The following is a 19,931-nucleotide window of genomic DNA, read 5'->3' on the forward strand; positions in this document are numbered from 1 at the left end:
GAGGTAATTAGACAACCCACACTTCATCACTCCACAGCTAAAGGATACCACCACCTACAAAGCTTTAGTATATTGATAAGTCAAGTCTCTATGCGATAGATATTACATAGTACAACTATAATTTTATTCTACTAATGCAGTATAGAACTGTCACTATTCACTTATTGATGTAATTTGTTTAATCAGTTAATAATCAAATTCCTACTGACATAAACTTAAAAGGAAAGAAACAATTTATTCCAAAGGTATTAAATTCATTTCTCCAAAATTTTCTTTCAACCTCACCTGCAAAAAGGGGTCACTGATACCAGAAACATCATGTTCTGGTGAATATCCCGACATGATGAGGTTCTTTAGAATACGAACTAATTGGGGCACAAGCTGCAGAGAAGAAAAATGCATCAAAAAACAGTGAACATCAAAGAATTTCTCATGAATAGGCAGGTAATTTGCCTAATTAAAAAGGGGGGCAAGGGTCTGAATCCAAGAAAATTCTACTGATACCATATGCTGGTATACTGCTGATGCTTGATAAACAGAACTTAAGAGTATCTAGGCCAGGAACTCAAGACGGAATATGTATTTTATCTGAATTAAAAACAAATGATGCTTTTACCCTAAAGTTATATATGCAAAGAGAGTACAAGTAATAGGAGGTCAGAAAGCCTATGGGAATCAAGTCAAACAGATGTCTACAGGGCACATTGCATTTCTACTTCTACAGAACTTGACATATCTCAGTAACACAAACATGTTCAGTTTTTATTCACTCAAACATTTGAATATAAAACATTATCACCAAAAAATACTGGTGATTTTATTAAAATTACAGTTTTAAGATATACTATCTCAAACAGAGAAAAAACTTAAGACAAGGCTAGTTCTATTCTTTTCCAACAAACAACAGGGAATCCAAAAGCCTCCAACATTGACCAAGTGGAAAAGACACATAAAAAAAATTGTACTTTCCACCTTAAGAAGGTAGCAAGACCGTGAATAATTTCCTTTCCCTATTCTTAACTCGTAAGACACAATTTTCGGTAAAATTTTATTTCAGCACTTAATTATACACACTTTGTTGCCTACTTTGTCTCATCTTGTTAATGAAACTATGTATTCCTTATGGTCGGAATTCTCCTCTTGCCCTTCCTTTACTTTGTCCACTAGAGTCATAACACATAGTAGAGGCAATTTTATGGCTAAGCTGAACTTCAAAGTATTTTTTTCAAATGCTTCAAATGTTACCATTCATTTCATTCTGTTGATTACGCACTTAATCTTAAACCCTGTTCCAAAATGTGCGCCACAATGGGAACTTTTCTGGGCTCCAACTAAAAACTCAATTTAGCTACATAAACAATTCTATCACCTAAAATTAAGAAAACAAGTGTCCAAAGTGAAGCAAATCACATCTCTTTTGGAGGCGATCAGAACAGCCCCAACCAATTTGCTGCAACTCAATGACTTTTTCTCACTGTGTTCTGGCTCTGTTCCTCCTTACGCCTCAACTTTAAAAGGGGATCAAGATCAAAACAAAGGCCAAGGAATGCACTCACAACACTGAGGCCACTTTTCAATATGAGAATATAATCTGTATGGATTTAAAGAAGTTCGGCTGTAACACTTCAGAATTAGGTGATTCATAAGCCATTTAAACAAAATTCTAACTTGGAGAACTCCAAGATTAAAACAAACCTAAATTACGGTGACCTGTAAATTCTAAACAGAATCCCCATTAAATCTGTCAACTGTGGACAGATTTGTTTAGTGGGAAGAATAATATAAATTTGTAAACTGCTTTTAACATGTAATAAAGCCGGGATCACCTAGTTACCAGGCTCTGCACAAAAAGTGGCTCAGCCTGCATACTTCCCAATGGCCTCCTTTTTTGTACTACACATATCCCTAATTACCTGTTTAACCTGATTTCTTAGAGAAGTCTTTTTTCCTTGGGCTAATAAATTCACAAATTTTTTTATTCACGGACACAAGACCAGCACACCGCATAAAATTGTCCTGGGACAAAAAGCACAAATGCCTAAATGTTTAGCATACAAATTCTTGGAACCCAGCTTTATTTTTCAGACAAAAACGCAAGTCACTAAAACTTATGACAAGACAAACAAGATAAGATGACAAAGGGAAACGCTGCAGCCATGAAAATCAGTTGATGCCCACCCACTCTATCCCATAATCCTTTCATATCCCAAAACTTCCAGGAAAGAGTAAGTGCAGGTAAGGGAGAAATAAGAGCTCTAAGTCTGGACCAAGAGCTCAGAAGTACATACAGAGTTTTTTATAAAGTATGAGGTTACCCACACATGATTCTAAAATATCTACTTCAAAAAGAAGCAGTGTTTTGTGCCAAGCCTCCAAACTGATCTGGAATTGCCATCACCAAAGCCACTGGGAAACTGTTCAAAGTTTCTCAAGTGAATATGAAGAAAAAGCAGAGAGGGAGGCTTAGAATTCAGGAAAGGCTGCAACTGAAATCCAAGGCTGACTTTGGAGTGAAGAGTTTAAGTGACAAGACAAAAACTGGACTCGGGAGTTAGCCAAAAATGCTAAAACAAATAACTCATAGTATAAAGCACAGCTTCAGCATTAGTTTATTTTTTAAAAAGCTACATTTGTGGATGGATGCACAAAAGCTACTAAGGACCTAATGCCAGCATGCACCATCTAAAAGAGGGTTAATTCTTACCTTTTCATTCTAACATACAGCAGGATTCCAAACAGACAACAGGAACAAAACATACAAAGCAAGCATTAGGGACAGATACAGGCCTCATACTATTTTACAGTAATTTAATCAAGACATGAACATCTAAGAAGAAAAAAAAAATCAAAAAAATAAATGCTATTAGAGCCTCATTAGATCTAAAATACAAAATAAGCCCCATTATCAAGTGATCAGCACTTTAAAAAGGAATTAAATGCATGTAACTACCCAAAGTACAGTTTTTCCCAGGCACCCTTACTACCGTCTTCTAAAAGCCAGTGAAGAAAACAAAAATTTCCACTTTAGAATGCTGTAAGAAAGAGAGGGGGGAACCTAAGAGAGCTAGACTTCAGTCACCAGAGTCAAGAGTCTAAAATGAACAGAAGGTGACCCTGTGTTACATAAAAGTAATGTAAAACTTCACTTTGCAGTTTTCACCTTAAACAAAACAAATTACCTGCCTTTAAAAACACACATCGCATCACCCACCCACACACACAGGTGCGCGCACGCGCATGCAACGCACACACAATTCCTGTTTGTAATTTGACCTCAAGTTACATTTCCTGTCTTCAATGTGAAAACAGCAGATAAAACACATGAGAGACTGGTAAGTGTGCCAACACTGAGAGACTTCTATTATGAAAGGGAAAACACTGTACTACTGCCAGTTCTTATATGCCTAAATCTGGCTTCCAGCCCTACCACACAGCAGGGCTGGTCAAGTCCTTTATTCAGCTCCATAACTTCCTTTCAAAAGAAAATTCCTAAGTGAGGAAATCATGTACTCTTCAGGAAAATTGTTTTTCAATCAAGAAAGGCTTAGGCATACAGAATGGTACCTACCTTTCTGAAATGTGCAAGCATGTCTGGGCTTCGTTCACACATTTCTGTGAGGAGGACTACAGATGTGTGAAGGACACCTGAAAGATAAGAGCAAATGAAAACTAAAATGAGGCTGTATGTTATTCAACTCCACAGAATAGGGCTTTGAGTTCTGCAGGTCAATTCCAAAAAGATAGTTGCTACTTCTGTTTTTAATTTTAAAGAAGCTAAGCACTGAGGTGAATACAAAGGAAATATTAAACAGACGCCTGGTCAACTCAGTTAAATCATAATATTTTAAACCATGTAACCAAGATAACTGCTAAAAAATGATAACCAACACACGTGTCTCTCCATCTGAGTCTATACTCACAGTCACTATAAGCTAGGTATCATCTGCCCTGTACTTATTAAAGAGCTGTTAGCTGAGATCTGATCATTCAAAAAGGAAAAATCTTAAAAAAACTTTTAAATTTCCAGATAAAATGAATCAAAACTCCAAGGTAATTATGGATGACAAAGTAAATACACTTGTTCCAGAGTAAAAAGAATCTCACAACAGTTTCCACTACTAAAAAGTAAGTACCCTACCACTCATTTGTCCAACAAGTTTACTTTGAGCCTTCCAGGCACAGGACTGAATTAATCAAATTAAATATACCTTACCATTTTTTCTCTTAACATTTAGTAGGACAAATGAATTTTCTTTACTCAGAACTTGTTTCACTGACTTCAAAATAAGAATAAAAGACGGGGCGCCTGGGTGGCTCAGCGGGTTAAGCCGCTGCCTTCGGCTCAGGTCATGATCTCAGGGTCCTGGGATCGAGCCCCGCATCGGGCTCTCTGCTCAGCGGAGAGCCTGCTTCCTCCTCTCTCTCTGCCTGCCTCTCTGCCTACTTGTGATCTCTCTCTGTCAAATAAATAAATAAAAATCTTAAAAAAAAAAAAATAAGAATAAAAGTATGGGAAAAAATAGCCACATTCCATTTAGTTTCTCTCAAGTTTTATATAAATATATCTAAGTACCCATTATAAATTCCTGTTACAAGTAACCTAAAGGATTTTCATAAATTTTATACTCCTACCACAAGGTAATAAAAATATATTTTTTTTTTCTAGGGCAAGATAGCTAGGAAATCAAAGTGTTTTAGATATGAAAATCAAGGCTAGGATAATTTGTACATTACATTGAGTATCAGTAACTTAACATAGTATTTTTAATATAGTAAAAGAGGACTGAAAATGGAAACCAAGTTTACTATGAAGGAATCAATCTCTAATTATAAAAGTAGGATTTGAGAAAAGTGAGACTTGACCCATCAACCCTTCCTGGCAAAGTGTCTAAGCACAGCAAAAAGGTAAGTCCGCTGCACTCAAAGAGAAAGCCAAAACTCCCTGAAGCCCTTTCTCTTTCCTGCTTTCCCTCAGTACTTCACAAGCACGTCCAAATCACATTACCATGGTTCTTTTCATTCAATAAATTTTTTGTTGCTGGTAAAAACATCTCCATAAGTTCAGGAACCTTCCTGATGACATGAACAGCACATAGCGCTGCCTATGAAGGAAAAGGAAAAAGATTTATTTCAACCAAGTCAGGGCAACCAGTCTTACAAAAAATACCAACAAAAGCCTTATCATTTAGTTCACCTAATGAAAGAAGAAAGAACAAAGAAGTGAGACATCAGATCTATTATATATTAACTGGTCAGGACTTTCCAATTTATACTAGTTCATTAAAGAGAACTCTTAGCTCAGCTGTCCCTTTGTTCATGTATTACTAAATAAGTGGACAAAAACTTCCTAGACTAGACCATGGTTAACATGAATTTATCATACAAATTAAATATAACTTCTATGTTTTTCCAAGTAAAAAATAAAGACTTCCATTTGTGATACTCATTCTTCTAAGATGACCAAAAGGTTTTATAAAAACACTATAAAATTTAAAGATACATTACTACTGTTAGGTTTTTTTTTTTTACTACTGTTAGTTTTAATAATACCTATTATCTTCCCCAATTCATTCTCTGCTGATATTAAGAAAATCATTTGATAATTAGCTAGTCTCTACTGAAGAAAAGATGGTCTTGGCTTGTTCGCTGGAAAAAAAGGTACAAAGACTGATTTTGATTATGCATATCAAAAGTACCCATAAATACTATTTGCTGGAGTAAAATACCACAAACAAAATAGATATAGTAACAAGAAAAGATTTCAGCTAATTCTTCCCAAGTTATATTTGGGGGAAAAAAGTTTTTTTTTCCAATCCACAGAAGTGTTTTATTTCATGAAATAATGTACTTTTTGAACAAGAACAGTCCCCTCATACTTTAAGAGAAAGCACTGACTTTGGTTCACAATCATCATCAACAGTCCATGATTCTAGAAAACAGCTTTGGCCTTGTCACACCATTAATGTGGCGGTACAGTGAATGACAACCAGGCAATAGTAAGTGCTTGCGTCTTCTAAGTTCTACATTTTACACCCTTTGTTTATGAAGGTTACAAGGTTCAAGCACAATTTTAAAAAACATAAATGTTTATATCAACATATAAAAGCAAGTAAGAAAGATTATTGTCTTCCATTACTATTCCATTTAGACACACCAATTTTATAAAGTATGTTCTAGATCATTCTCTAATAATTACATAGGTCCCAATGGAACTGCATTTCCAGAGATTCAAAGTCACTCATACAAAGACATGGGCACTAATTATTAGGACAAAAGTAAATTCTTAAAGTTCTGTTCATTATCACTCTATTTAATACTGTTTAGTATGTGGCAAATTAGGAAGTAATTAGGTATCTAGGATATCCAGTAACATTTGTTTGTTTATAAATCATTCCCTTGAAAAACGGAAAATTAAGAGAAGAATTAAAGTGTTCACAATTACCAACTGGAGTTAATTATTAATAATAAAAAAAAGACCTCCAAAATTAGTATAAAGAAAGATTTTGACTTACAAACACCTGATTCATATATAATCATTTAAAATAAATCTACTGCCAAGAAAGATACGTTATACCATCATCAGAGCTCTCAAAAATAATTTGCCTCCCCATCTCCATAATAGTCCCTGATCCAAATGCAGACATTTGGTTTCATTAAAAGTTACCTTTTTTCTTAAGTAAGAATTGGAGGTTTTCAGGAGTTTCTCTACCTCTCCTGCAAGATCTCTGCACATCTCTGAAGAGCCCATACAGCCAAGGGTACAAAGTGCTAGCCCCTGTACATATTGCGTGCTATGATTAAGATCACTGCAAAAGAATGGAAAAAGGTAGAAATGAACATGCTTTTACTTGTGCTCTGCATACAGAAGCTTCACAATCTAATGAGGCAACTCTGAATGATTCACAATTTGTCCAATAAGAAAAATAATTAATAAGATTATTTGTTGCAAAAATATGTTTAACTTATTACAAATTACCAATACAGTGAACTGATTTACAGTGCCTCCTACAGGCTTACAACTCCATGTTTCCAAATACCAAAGTAACAGAAATTCAGCGATATGTTATCTGTTGAAGACAAGCTACTTCAGAAAATTCAGCAAACCAATGAAAGTGAAAGCCAACAAAGACAGAAATGTGAAGCACAACTATATGTTTAGAAGATTTGGGGAGGCGCCTGGGTGGCTCAGTCAGTTAAGGGTCTGACTCTTCATTTCCCTCAGGTCATGATCTCAGGGTTGTGAAATCGAGCCCTGCACTGGGCTCCACACTGGGTGAGGAGCCCAATTAAGATTCTCTCTCTCTCCCTCCATTCCTCCTCCCCCTGCACGACACCCCCTTAGACCCCCACTTTCCCCCGCACCCCACTCTGGCGCATGCACATTCTCTCTAAAGAATAAAAATTTTAAAAATTTAATACACTCTACTAGTATTTACTAAAAAAAATGACAAGATATACATACATACATCAACCAAAACCTTTAAAAAAAAAAATCAAAAAGCAGTCCCCCCACTAGAGTATTTTTTTTTTAAAGATTCCACTTATTTATTTGACAGAGAGAGAGAGAGAGAGATCACAAGTAGGCAGAGAGGCAGGGGGAAGCAGGCTCCCCGCTGAGCAGAGAACCCAATGTGGGGCTCGATCCCAGGACCCTGAGATCATGATCTGAGCCGAAGGCAGAGGCCTAACCCACTGAGCCACCCAGGGACCCCTACTAGAGCATTTAAGGTGACTTAAATATCACAACAGAAATACTTTGAAACCTCTAACCTTATGGTATAAAATTTACCTTGCTGTCACATTAATTTTTACATTTTTTTTAAAGATTTATTTATATGACAGACAGACATAGCGAGAAAGGGAACACCAGCAGGGGAGTAGGACAGGGAGAAGCAGGCCTCCCACTGAGTAGGAAACCCGATGCAGGGCTTGATCCCAAGACCCTGGGATCATAACCAGAGGTGAAGGCAGACACTTAACAACTTAACAACCCAGACGCCCTAATTTTTACATTTTTGTGTATTCAAAAGAAGAAAAAAATAGTAACTAGAAAAATTAGCTAATTAAACAACCTTTAACAAACTAAACTAGATATTTACGGTGAGGCCCAGTATCTGGTGATACAGATATACAAAATCCTATCTCTAATAGACATTGATAACTGTACAAAATTATTTACAAACCAGCCAGGAAGTATACCTTCATAAAAAGCTGAAATACTAAAAAGCTTGAACCAGTAAATTCATCTATATATTATAATCAACTTCTACTATTTAGAAGCTGAATTACTATATGAGTTACTCCACTTCTACTGGCTTTAAGAGCATTTTAATATTCTTTAGTTGGTGTTTCTCAAGGATTTCAGTGGTTACGGATCTCTGGAAAGTCCCAAGACTGTTTCACGGGTCCAGGACAGCCAAACTATTTTCACGATACTAACTTGTTATTTGCCAACTATACTGACATTTGCACTTGATGCAAAAGCAGTGGTGGAGAAAATTAAACTGGCAGAGTAGTGGCACCAAACTGTACTAGTGGTCATTGCATTCACTGCCACACACAGACAAATGAAGGAAGGAGGGTAGGAAAAAAGGAAGGATGGATGAAAGGGAAGGAAGGAGGGAGGGAGGGAAGGAAGGAGGGAAGGAATGAGTCTGTTTCACTTAAGACTGCCTGTGACAGAGCAATAAAGATGCTCAGCTTTACTAAATCTTGACTCAGATGCGTACTGTTTAATATCGTGTGAGGAAATATGAAGTATTCATAAAGAACTTCTGCACACCCAAGTGGCAATCTCAGAGAAAAGCACCTGCTCACTTGCAAGCTAAACAATGAACTTTTTTTTTTTTTTTAAGATTTCTGTTCTTATTTATTTGAGATAAGAGAGAGCACGAGCAGGAGGACAGAGGAAGAAGGAGAAGCAGGCTCCCAACTGAGCAGGGAACCCAATGTGGGGCTTGATCCCAGAACCCTGGGATCATGACCTAAGCCAAAGGCAGACGCTTAGCCGACTGAGCCACCCAGGCACCCCTAACTATGAACTTTTCAAATATATACAATATTTATTTGAAAAATAACTGACAGACAAGCATAATTATTAAGATTTGGGTATGTAGCTGACATCTTCTGGAAAAGGAGCCAAGTTGGCCTATCAAGAGCAACAACTAACAATACTTGTGGCCAATGATAAAATCCAAGCTTTGAAGTGAGAGTTAGAATTTTGGATAATTCGTATTGCCATGATGAACTTCATAGTCTACCAATACTTCAACTCAGCCAATTTTTCCCAAGTGACTTAGGCATGGTGTTACAAATGCATACATGAGTAAAAGATTCCAAGTGCAAGAGGACCAATGGGTTTAATTTAACAAAGTACCAAACTTCACTAATATGGTTTCAAATTCCACCTTGCAACTAATCCTTAAGGAACTACCATTTATGGAGTTTTGGGATAGTATCAAAGAAGAATATCCAGTTATCTGAAAGGCTATTAAAGTCCTCTTCCTTTTTCTAACTATCCAACTATCTGTGAAAGGCTGGATATTCTTCATATACTTCAATCAAAACAACACAAGAAATTAAATGTAGAAGCAAGTATGACATCTGGCTGTCTTCCATTAGACCAGATGTTTAAAGATTAAAAAAAAAAAATGAAATAATGTTGTTTTTCTCATTTGAATTATTTTTATTTTGGAAAATAATTTTTCATTAAGAACGTTATTTATGTTAACATGTAAGGGGTTCATTACTTGTAATTTTATTTTATTTTATTTTTTTAAGATTTTATTTATTTATTTGACAGAGAGAGATCACAAGTAGACAGAGAGGCAGGCAGAGAGAGAGAGAGAGGGAAGCAGGCTTCTTGCTGAGCAGAGAGCCCGATGCGGGACTCGATCCCGACCCTGAGATCATGACCTGAGCCGAAGGCAGCAGCTTAACCCACTGAGCCACCCAGGCGCCCAATTACTTGTAATTTTAAATGAAATAATAAATGGTTTTAACCTTCCCTGAATAAAGAAAGGAAAAGAAAGTAAAGTATAAATTAGCCATGTTTGCTACTTTTTAGCAATTTGAATATTTAAGATAAAAATGACCGATAAGGGGCACCTGAGTGGCTCAGTCAGTTAAGTGTCCAATTCTTGATTTTGGTTCAGGTCATGATCTCAGGATTGTGAGATAAAGCCCTGAGTCAAGCTCCAAGCTGGACATGGAGACTGCTTAAGACTCTCTCTCCAGGGCACATGGGTGGCTCGGTGGGTTAAGCGGCTCCCTTTAGATCGGATCATGATCCAAGCGTCCTGGGATCAAGCCCTACGTTGAGCTCCTTGCTCAGTGGGGAGTATGCTTCTCCCTCTCCCTCTGCCTGCTACTCTCCCTGCTTGTGTTGTCAAATAAACAAATAAAATCTTTAAAATAAATAAATAAATAAGAGTCTCTCTCTCTCTCTCTCTCTCTCCCTCTATCCCTCCCCCAACCCCACCCCCTGCTTGCCCTCTCTCTCCCAAAAAAGTATTTTTTTTTTCCTGGTAAAAATAATGTTTAAATCTTTTTTTCTTTTTTTTTAAGATTTTATTTATTTATCTGACAGAGAGATAGAGAGAGCATGCACAAGCAGGCAGAGCAGCAGGCAAAGCAGGCGGCAAAAGGAGAGGGAGAAGCAGGCCCCAAGCTGAGCAGGGAGCCTGATTTGGGACTCGACCCCAGGACCCTGGGATCATGACCTGAGCTGAAGGCAGACACTTAACTGAGTGAGCCACCCACACACCCCAATAATATTTAAGTCTTAACTATGACTTTCCCATTTAGGCTCCCAGTTTCCAAGAATATTTATTTAGCTGACTTTTCATTCATTTTTCAATGATTAATAACATTTGCATAATGCAAGTTCTTAAAATATCATATCCAATTTTTAAAGATTCCAAGATCTTCAATTGCTTAGAACTTTTCTAGGCCAATGAACAATGAGGGAAACATTTTTTTTTTTTTTTTTTAAAGAGTTTATGTATTGTAGAGAGAGAGCACAAGCAGGGAGAACGGCAGGCAGAGGGAGAAGCAGGCTCCTGGCTGAGCAAGAAGCCCAACGTGGGACTCAATTCCAGGACCCTGGGATCATGACCCGAGCCGAAGGCAGACGCTTAACCAGGCATCCCGGAAAATACTCATTATTAAACATAAAAACCACTGGTACACAATGATGCCCCATAATAAAAACCAAAAGCAAAACAAACAAAAAACAAAAAACCTCACAAAACCAACCAACCCATTCATTAACAAATATTTTTGAAAAACAAAACTAAATGACTCGAAGTCCTTTAACTTGAGCTTTGACTAAGGGGCCAGATCAATTCCCAACTATTAGTTCTCTCTCAAAAAGTTCACCTGAGGCCTGGTTAGGTCTCATTAAAATTCAAAGCAAAGATTTCTTCCTTGCCCATGTGCCTCATTCTTCAATTTTTTTATCAAGCTATAAACCTACACTTGAGTTTGGTATTAACTCTTTACTATGAACTTGCTGCTAGGCAGAACTGCTAAATCATCAGCATGTGACTGAAGGCTTAAGTAATACGGGCAACAGAGCATGCAAGAACCAAAATTAAAGAAACTCTCAGAGGCCTAGCCAGAGTAAAGGTATAAAAGAGTCATGCTGAACATGAAGACTGTAACCTCTGTAACACCGAGGATCTCTGCCAATTGTTTTCACTCTCCCTCCCCAGAACTTGTAACAGCTCCTGGCATGCAGCAGGTATACAACAAGTATTTGTTGAATACATGAATCAACTTGGTATTTTCATTAGTATTTATGTCAAGACCCAAAATTAAGTTCACGGACTCAATGTATTTACATGACACCCTCTATACTTATAAGCAAATCGTAATTCTCCTTTTGGGATTTTCCATTATCCACTGGGAAATTTTAAAGTAGAACATTATTGACCACATAAAAGTGTAAGAGTTCAATCACAAATGTGATTACCTATATCCCCTGCATCTACTTTCTGTCAAACAAATACTACAAATGAAAAAGAAATCTACAAAGGAGATTAAACTAATAGACACACCAAAACCAAACTAAAACAAACCAAAAAGTACCTTTAACCAATAAGGCCACCAGAACTTCCACAACTTTCGAATAAACATTTGATGTAAGAAGGATGCTGGGAAGAACTGCTAATTCCCTTGCTCAGCTACTCTAATTCCTCCATATAGCAAGCATTCCTCAGTTTATAAGTTAAACAAACATGACTGGACTAGTAAAGCACCCATTAGAGGGGAAAAAAGACACACAAAAATTCACAAGCCCAAGTAAAATTTCATGCAAATAAAATCTGGAATTAAACCACTAACAAGCAAAACCTCTTCTTTTACCTTTAAATGGTATTTACTCAGAACATATACTGGTAATTCTTTAATAAATGTAAAATTTCATTACTCATGGTATTTAAGGTCCTGGAAATACAAGAAATCTCTGATTTACCAATGCTTTTTCTATTCCATGTAGGTCCAAATTCTTGTTTCATTGCTAAACTGTGGTCCTATGCCTGAAGATGTTGTACATGCAATGCCTTCATTTAACTACCCCCTACACCTGGGTGGTTCAGTCAGTTAAGTGACCAACTCTGGATTTTGGTTCCAGTCATGATCGCGGGGTTATAGGATGGACCCCGTATCAGGCTCTGCACTCAGTACAGAATCTGCTTGAGATTCTCTGCCTCTCCTTTCCTCCCGCTGCTTTCATGTGCTTTCACACACTCTCTCTCTCAAATAAATAAATAAAATCTTAAAAGATAATAAATATTGCCCTACAGAAGTTTTAATCCTTTGTTTATCTTCTTTATACACGAACTCTAAGAGCAATTCAAATATATTCTAGGTAGTAAATAAAGTCAATAAACAGGCGCTCTCAATGTCATATTGTAAGAAAACTTTAAAAGCACAAAGTAGTTATTAAAAGAAGGAAAAGACTTACTTCTTGATACAGTTTGTCATGAGAAGATGGACATCTTGTCTTTCATCTAACAGCAGCATTGCCCCTAAATAGCCAATGCGTTTGTCTGTGAACTTTTGAGAGGCGATAAGCTTGAGGCATTCCAACTGCAAATTTTTTAAAAAAAGAAAAGAAATTAAGGAATTGCTACCACAATCAGGAAAGCAATGTTTTTAACCCAGAGTCAATGGATAGCTGAAATAAACAGATATCAAATCGTCTAAGATCTTGAGATATCCTGATGATAGGATACCAAGTTCTGGAATAGATCATCTCGGCAAGGTCCTATGATATAATCTGTAAGGTTTACCTTACTTCCACAGATTGAAGTAAGTAGTTATTAATAAAGTATTATAATAGAATATTAATAAACCCAATTCTTAATTTAATCCCCAGTTGTACTAAATGAGCACCTAACTTATGGGTACATTTATGGTCTTTTCTATTTTGAATATCAAAAAACTCAATAACTGGAAATACATTAAAGTGCCAAACACTATCTTAAACATCAAGAATATACAACTGAAAAAGAGACAACAACTAACCTTAGTATGATGTGGGAAGTGCTACATTTAGGGCTTGAACCAAGGAGAAGGCAGAAGAAAGAGTTTAGCATATGAGAAATAAAAATACAGAGGAAAAAAAAAAGGCTAGAGGAAATTTCAGGAGTGGAATAAACCTAAAATGTTTTATATGACTTTTTCTTTATGTAAGTTATAAAAATTCTCAGAGCTTAAGACTCTCTGTAGTTAAATAGATCGTCTTGATACTCAGCCTTTCTTGAATATCACAATCACCTTATCACTCCCCCTTGACATGCAAAAGGCCAAATATCCCCTCCATAGTGATGGTTTTCAAAGCGTGTACCTAAGTTAGACACTCCAAAACTCTAAGAGTTTTGCAAACTATGTTCCCATTTAGAATCACTGTATCCCAAGGAAAGGGGTTCAAATGCAGACCTGTATACAACAGTCTAAAATCATGAGACTATTCCTATCTGAATTTGCCTGTAAGTTCCAAAGTGAAATTGAGGGAAATAAAAGCATTTGCAAATAAAACTGTTTTAAGCTACTTAAAAACTGCTCTCTTGATATATCTGCATTAAAAACACCTCAAGTTAACAGAATGACTATACGATCATGAACAAATCAAAGCCTCCAAGAATAACCAGGATCCAAAAGGGAAACTGAAATGCCTCTGAAACTGACAGATTACATAACAACCCTTCCCTTCCTTCTATGCATTCAATTTAAATTTTAAAAAGCAATTTCTGAAATAAAAAAAATGAATAAAGTCATTTTCACAATCTCAGCAGAAAAATTACTGCTGAGGTGAATGAAAGAATAGGAGCTAAAATATTATCAGAAAATCTTACTCTTTTTCAAACAGAAGGATTTTTAATCTTCCCATTTAATAATCCTAAAAATGAATATTTAAGCAGTGAAAAAAAAACACAGTTCTAAAAGAGTTTCAGGTATGACTGAAATTTTTAATCATCCTTATTGAATCGTGGCTTTAAGAAATACCAGGCATTATGCAAATAAATTATCCAAAAATTTGTTATTAAGATGAACTAATGAAGTCTGTCTTTACTCTTAAGCATTAATATGACTGTGTATTTTTTAGGCCAAGTTTTTTTTTTTTTTAAGATTTTATTTATTTATTTGACAGACAGAGACCACAAGTAGGCAGGGAGGCAGGCAGAGAGAGAGAGGAGGAAGCAGGCTCCCTGCTGAGCAGAGAGCCCTATGTGGGGCTCGATCCCAGGACTCTGGGATCATGACCTGAGCTGAAGGCAGAGGCTTTAACCCACTGAGCCACCCAGGCGCCCCTAGGCCAAGTTTTAAGATAGTCACACTAAAAGTCATCAATGACTTGGGAGTACAATTTGTTGCTCTTTGTGACACTTACTTAAAACTTACCTAAAAATGAAGAAAAAAAACTACAACTTAAAGGGACAAACACTAAATTAATTATTTTCAATATTCCCCATTGGTACAGTGACTTTGCTTTAAGAATATACATTTGTTTTACGAAGATGGCAAATTTTGAGAGGAAAATCCAAGATTAAAGACTGGTGGGGCGCCTGGGTGGCTCAGTGGGTTAAGCCGCTGCCTTAGGCTCAGGTCGTGGTCTCAGAGTCCTGGGATCGAGCCCCGCATGGCGCTCTCTGCTCAGCAGGGAGCCTGCTTCCTCCTCTCTCTGCCTGCCTCTCTGCCTGCTTGTGATCTCTCTGTCAAATAAATAAATAAAATCTTAAAAAAAAAAAAAAAAAAAAAAAGACTGGAAATGGCGTTTGAAAAAACATCCTCCACTGAGGATTAATTCTCATCATCCTCTACACTTTGGTGTTAGTGGCCAGCAATGGTGCTAAGAAAGCACTGTGTTTCATCTTTAAGAATATTATCAAAGTTTGGGGCGCCTGGGTGGCTCAGTGGGTTAAAGCCTCTGCCTTTGGCTCGGGTCATGGTCCCAGGGTCCTGGGATCGAGCCCCACGTCGGGCTCTCTGCTCAGCAGGGAGCCTGCTTCCTCCTCTCTCTCTCGGCCTGCCTCTCTGCCTACTTGTGATCTCTGTCTGTAAAATGAATAAATAAAATCTTTAAAAAAAAAAAAGAATATTATCAAAGTTTTCAGATATGGAAAAAGAAAAAAGATGGAGGGATGGACAATGGGGTTTTGGGGGAAATACTAGGGGAAGGCATCCATTTTTGAGCAGCAACCACTAAATAGGCAACTCTAGTGTGAGTTACAGAAGAAAAATGGTAAAATCAATTAAATGTTTCTGACCCTTAGGTAACAACCTCAAATTGAGTTCTACTCCATCTCACTTAAAGCTACTTGAAAATCCCACCTGAAACATTGCTAACCTACAAATCTAACATATGCTTTAAGACCACAGAAAACAGTCTAGCTTTTATATTCACACGACAGAGATAAAAAATAACTTTTGATTTTACTCCAAACTCCCTGAGCAAAGTAAAAAAACAAATGACAAATGTGGAAGAAATATTTCCAACCTGTTTCATAGACACGAAATGCTATATAACAGGATCCTACAAACTGATTTTCAAAAAGACCAACTAAAAAAAAACAAATAAAAAGACCAACAACTCAATATAAAAATGGACAAAGAATATGGACAGTTCAAAGAAAACAAAAATAATTCAAACATAGGAAATGGAGTTCAACCTCCTCATAAAACATTTATGCAAACCCAAGTAGGTAAATTTACTTAAAACGAATCACTGTACCATACACTTGAAAAGCGTGAATTATAAGATATGCAAAATATGCCTCAGTGAAGTTACTGGAAGAGAAAAAGAAATGCAAATGGAAACCACAGTGAGAGTTTTTTAACCTCTTATATTAGCAAAGTTAGACTGTCATTATGGAGCGAGGACATTAGTGATTGGCTATAAAGTGACACAAGCTGTAGCCAGAAAGACCTGGCCTATCTAAAATACAAATACATATATCCTTTGACTCAATAATTCCACTTTTAGGAACTTACACTACCTTTACATTTCATATACGTGTAAAATAATGGTGATTATTCCATTGTAGTACTGCTTTAAGCAGTAAGATTGGAGGGGCACCTGGCTGGCTTAGTTGATAAGAGCATGTGACCCTTCATCTCAGGGTCCTGAGTTGGAGCTTCACAATGAGTGTGGAGCTTACATAAAATTAAATAAATAAACAGTAAGACTGGAAATAAGTGTCCATTAATAAGGCATCAGTGTAAATAAATTATGATCCATAATTATCATGGAATATGGGGCACCTGAGTGGCTCAGTTGGTTAAGTGTGTGCCTTTGGCTCAGGTCATGGGATCAAGTCCCACACTGGGCTCCTGGTTCTGCAGGGAATCTGGTTTGTCCCTCTCCATCTGCCCCTCCCCCTGTTTGTGCTCACACCTGCACTCTCCCCACCCCCAAATAAATAGAAACTTAAGAAAAAAAAAAAGGGGGCGCCTGGGTGGCTCAGTGGGTTAAGCCGCTGCCTTCAGCTCGGGTCATGATCTCAGAGTCCTGGGATCGAGCCCCGCATCGGGCTCTCTGCTTGGCGGGGAGCCTGCTTCCTCCTCTCTCTCTGCCTGCCTCTCTGCCTGCTTGTGATCTCTCTGTCAAATAAATAAATAAAATCTTTAAAAAAAAAAAAGTATCATGGACTACTTTGCTAGATACATTACCATGAGTATGTCAAAAAAGCTGGCAAAAAGAATGAGAATGTCAAAAAAGCTGGAAAAAAGAATGAGGACATGGGCTAATCTTCAAAACAGATTAATAAATAGACACTGAACACATGTATTTTACAGTGGAGTAGGCATTTCCATTGCCTGGAGATGTATTAAGTATCTCTGGAAGGATAGACACAGACCGTTGCCTATAAAAAGGAAACTAAGCAGGGACGCCTCATAGGCTCAGCCAGTTAAGCCTCTGCCTTCTGCTCAGGTCATGATCTTGGGGTCCTGGAATCCAGCCCTGCATCCATCCACCCGGCTCCCTGCTGCGCGGGAAGCCTGCTTTTCCCTCTCCCCTTGCAGCTACCCCTGCTTGTGCTCTCTCGCTCACACTCTCCTTCTCTCTCAAATAAATACATAAAATCTTAAAAACAAAACAAAACAGGAAACTAAGTGTCTGAAAGTGAACAGAAAGCAAGGTTTTCATCATATATTCTTTTCTATCTTTTAAATTTTGCATTAATGAACTGTCATTATCTATTCCAAAGATATTAAATAATATTGGACTAGAAAGAAAAAAGTTTAAAACTGCAGGATAAAAGGAACTTTTTATCTAATTTGTGGTTACAAAAGTTAATATAACAATACAATTAAAAAGGAGGGGGGAAAAACCTAGGGCAATTACTCCCTCTCCCAAACTGAGTAACATGTAATTTCAAAAAATTAACAAAAAAGCATTTGAGTCTTAAAATAGTTTTATGAAAAGACTTTGAGAATTTAAGACCAAAAATCTTATGAAAATACAACTCAGTAAATGGGAACAATCAGCCTTTTTAAAATAACTTAAATTCCTAATGAACGATTGTTGTGCACACCTGTAATGCTGTAAGAGCTTACAAAGTTAGGTCCATTCCTTATCTCTAATGCCCACGATGGCTATGTTTTCTTCTGACTGCAGTTATTTTATATTTTTCACTATCAGCTTCTCCCTTTTCAACAACACTCATAACTGGCTTTTCAACAGCAACCTCCTCGCTCTCCCTGCTATCTTCCATTCCAAAGGTCTGACTGCGATAATTTTTAGCTGTTCACTGATTTTCTTTATATTTACTTTCCAGTTGTTTTTAAGCTGTGATTTTTCTTCAACTTCATAAACCCCTGCTGTGTAAAAACCAATGAGCTAGACGTTCTCATTGATACCCAGTTAGAAGGGCACACAAAAGGAAACCAACATTTGGATATATATTACAAGTATGATACATACATATACATCGTAGGAGATATATATATAATATACACACTGTGACAATTAAGCACAAGCTACTATGCAAACAAGTTAGGAAGGGCACTCATTCAAGGTGAGAAACAGTAAGAAAACATCAGAGAAAGATTCCTATCCCTTTATATAACACACTGGAACAGAAAGACACTATTTGACCTAAAAGCCCTACTCCTGGTTCTAGCTTAAGAGACCTAAGCAAGTTATTTCAACAACCTGGGCTTCAGTCTCCTCTTCACTAAGATAACTGGGTCACATCATGAAGACAACCCTAACGCTGCCCTCCACTCTTTACTTTCAAGGCAAATACAGTAGTCACTAATTCTTTACAGCTGACCCTTGAAGTGGCCTAAGAATTTTTCTCAGCAGAAACATTCCAGGCAGCCATTAGCAAGCCTAGAGAGTGAAGTTACCGGCTCCCTTTGGAATAAACATAATGCCTTAAGAAAGTGGTTTCCAAACCTGACTGATCAAAATCAACTGGAAGAGTTTTGAAATATGTAGGTGAAATACGTAGATCATCCCCAAAATATCCTGATGGGAGTAGGTTTCAGGTAAAGACTGTTTTCTGCCTCAATATTCCAATTTTTCCTGAATTTCAAAGCAATTTTTTAAAAGAAAGGTTTTTGGCCTTGTTACATTGTTCTAAAGCAAGTACAAATATTGCCCTTTATAAACATTTAATCTGGTTGCCCTTGAAAGAATCTACACCTATTTTGTTAGCTTTCAGAACAATTTCCCACAAGGTCAAATGCATATATACATTTGCTTTTAAATTTAACATCTAAGCTTTATGATGTGAACAATCACCTTGATGAAAATATGCAACTATTTATTAATGGAACTGCAACTGATTGGTTAGGTTTTTAAAAATTACCTTTATTTCTATTTAATATTCAGAAATAACTTTCTAGTTTATACACACAGCACACACATACACACACACGAAGAATAAGCTTGTAACTGCTTTTGCACTATGTAGTCTGGCAACATAAAAATCTATATGAGACCAGGTTGTCTTTTTCATTCTTTTGGCAAAGGGGAAAAACAAACACAAAATACTTAACATTGCTATTGCATCCCATTTTTCCTCTTGAGAAAAATTATGAAATTATGAGATATTACACTCAAAAACACAAAAATCATGCAATACTCATTAAGCCATCAGCCAGCTTTAGCAAATCTTAAAATTTTAACCTACTCACTTTATTTTACATTTTTTAGTATCACAAATTCAAGTGAAGCCCTCTGTATACTCTGCCTTGGTCCCATTTCCCTTCTCTCCATCCTAGGAGTAACCAGAACTCAAAATTGTTGATCATTGCCATGCCCCATGCCTTTACTACATATGTTGATACAATTATTTTTTAATGTCTTAAGCTCTATGTGTCATACCATATCCCTGCTCTTTTCTTTTTCTTTTTTTTTTTTTTTTAAGATTTGTATTTATTTGACAGACAGAGATCACAAGTAGGCAGAAAGGCAG

General features: G+C 36.8%; 1 protein-coding gene across 2 annotated transcripts in view; it reads right to left on the reverse strand.

The window, feature by feature from the left end:
* The window catches only part of AP1G1 (adaptor related protein complex 1 subunit gamma 1), an 82,802-nt gene that overhangs the window by 31,337 nt on the left and 31,534 nt on the right, over positions 1-19,931 (reverse strand). The window contains exons 3-8 of one of the 2 annotated variants that reach the window (XM_047710566.1): positions 12,968-13,092; positions 6,665-6,806; positions 5,006-5,102; positions 3,569-3,645; positions 2,705-2,713; positions 286-381 (exon numbers count right to left, since the gene is read on the reverse strand). In XM_047710566.1, the coding sequence (XP_047566522.1) occupies positions 286-381; positions 2,705-2,713; positions 3,569-3,645; positions 5,006-5,102; positions 6,665-6,806; positions 12,968-13,092 (546 nt within the window). The remainder of the gene's footprint in view (positions 1-285; positions 382-2,704; positions 2,714-3,568; positions 3,646-5,005; positions 5,103-6,664; positions 6,807-12,967; positions 13,093-19,931) is intronic. The other variant, XM_047710568.1, reaches the window with a different exon arrangement.

The sequence above is a fragment of the Lutra lutra genome, chromosome 17 (genome assembly GCF_902655055.1).
Source record: "Lutra lutra chromosome 17, mLutLut1.2, whole genome shotgun sequence".
Classification (NCBI taxonomy): domain Eukaryota; kingdom Metazoa; phylum Chordata; class Mammalia; order Carnivora; family Mustelidae; genus Lutra; species Lutra lutra.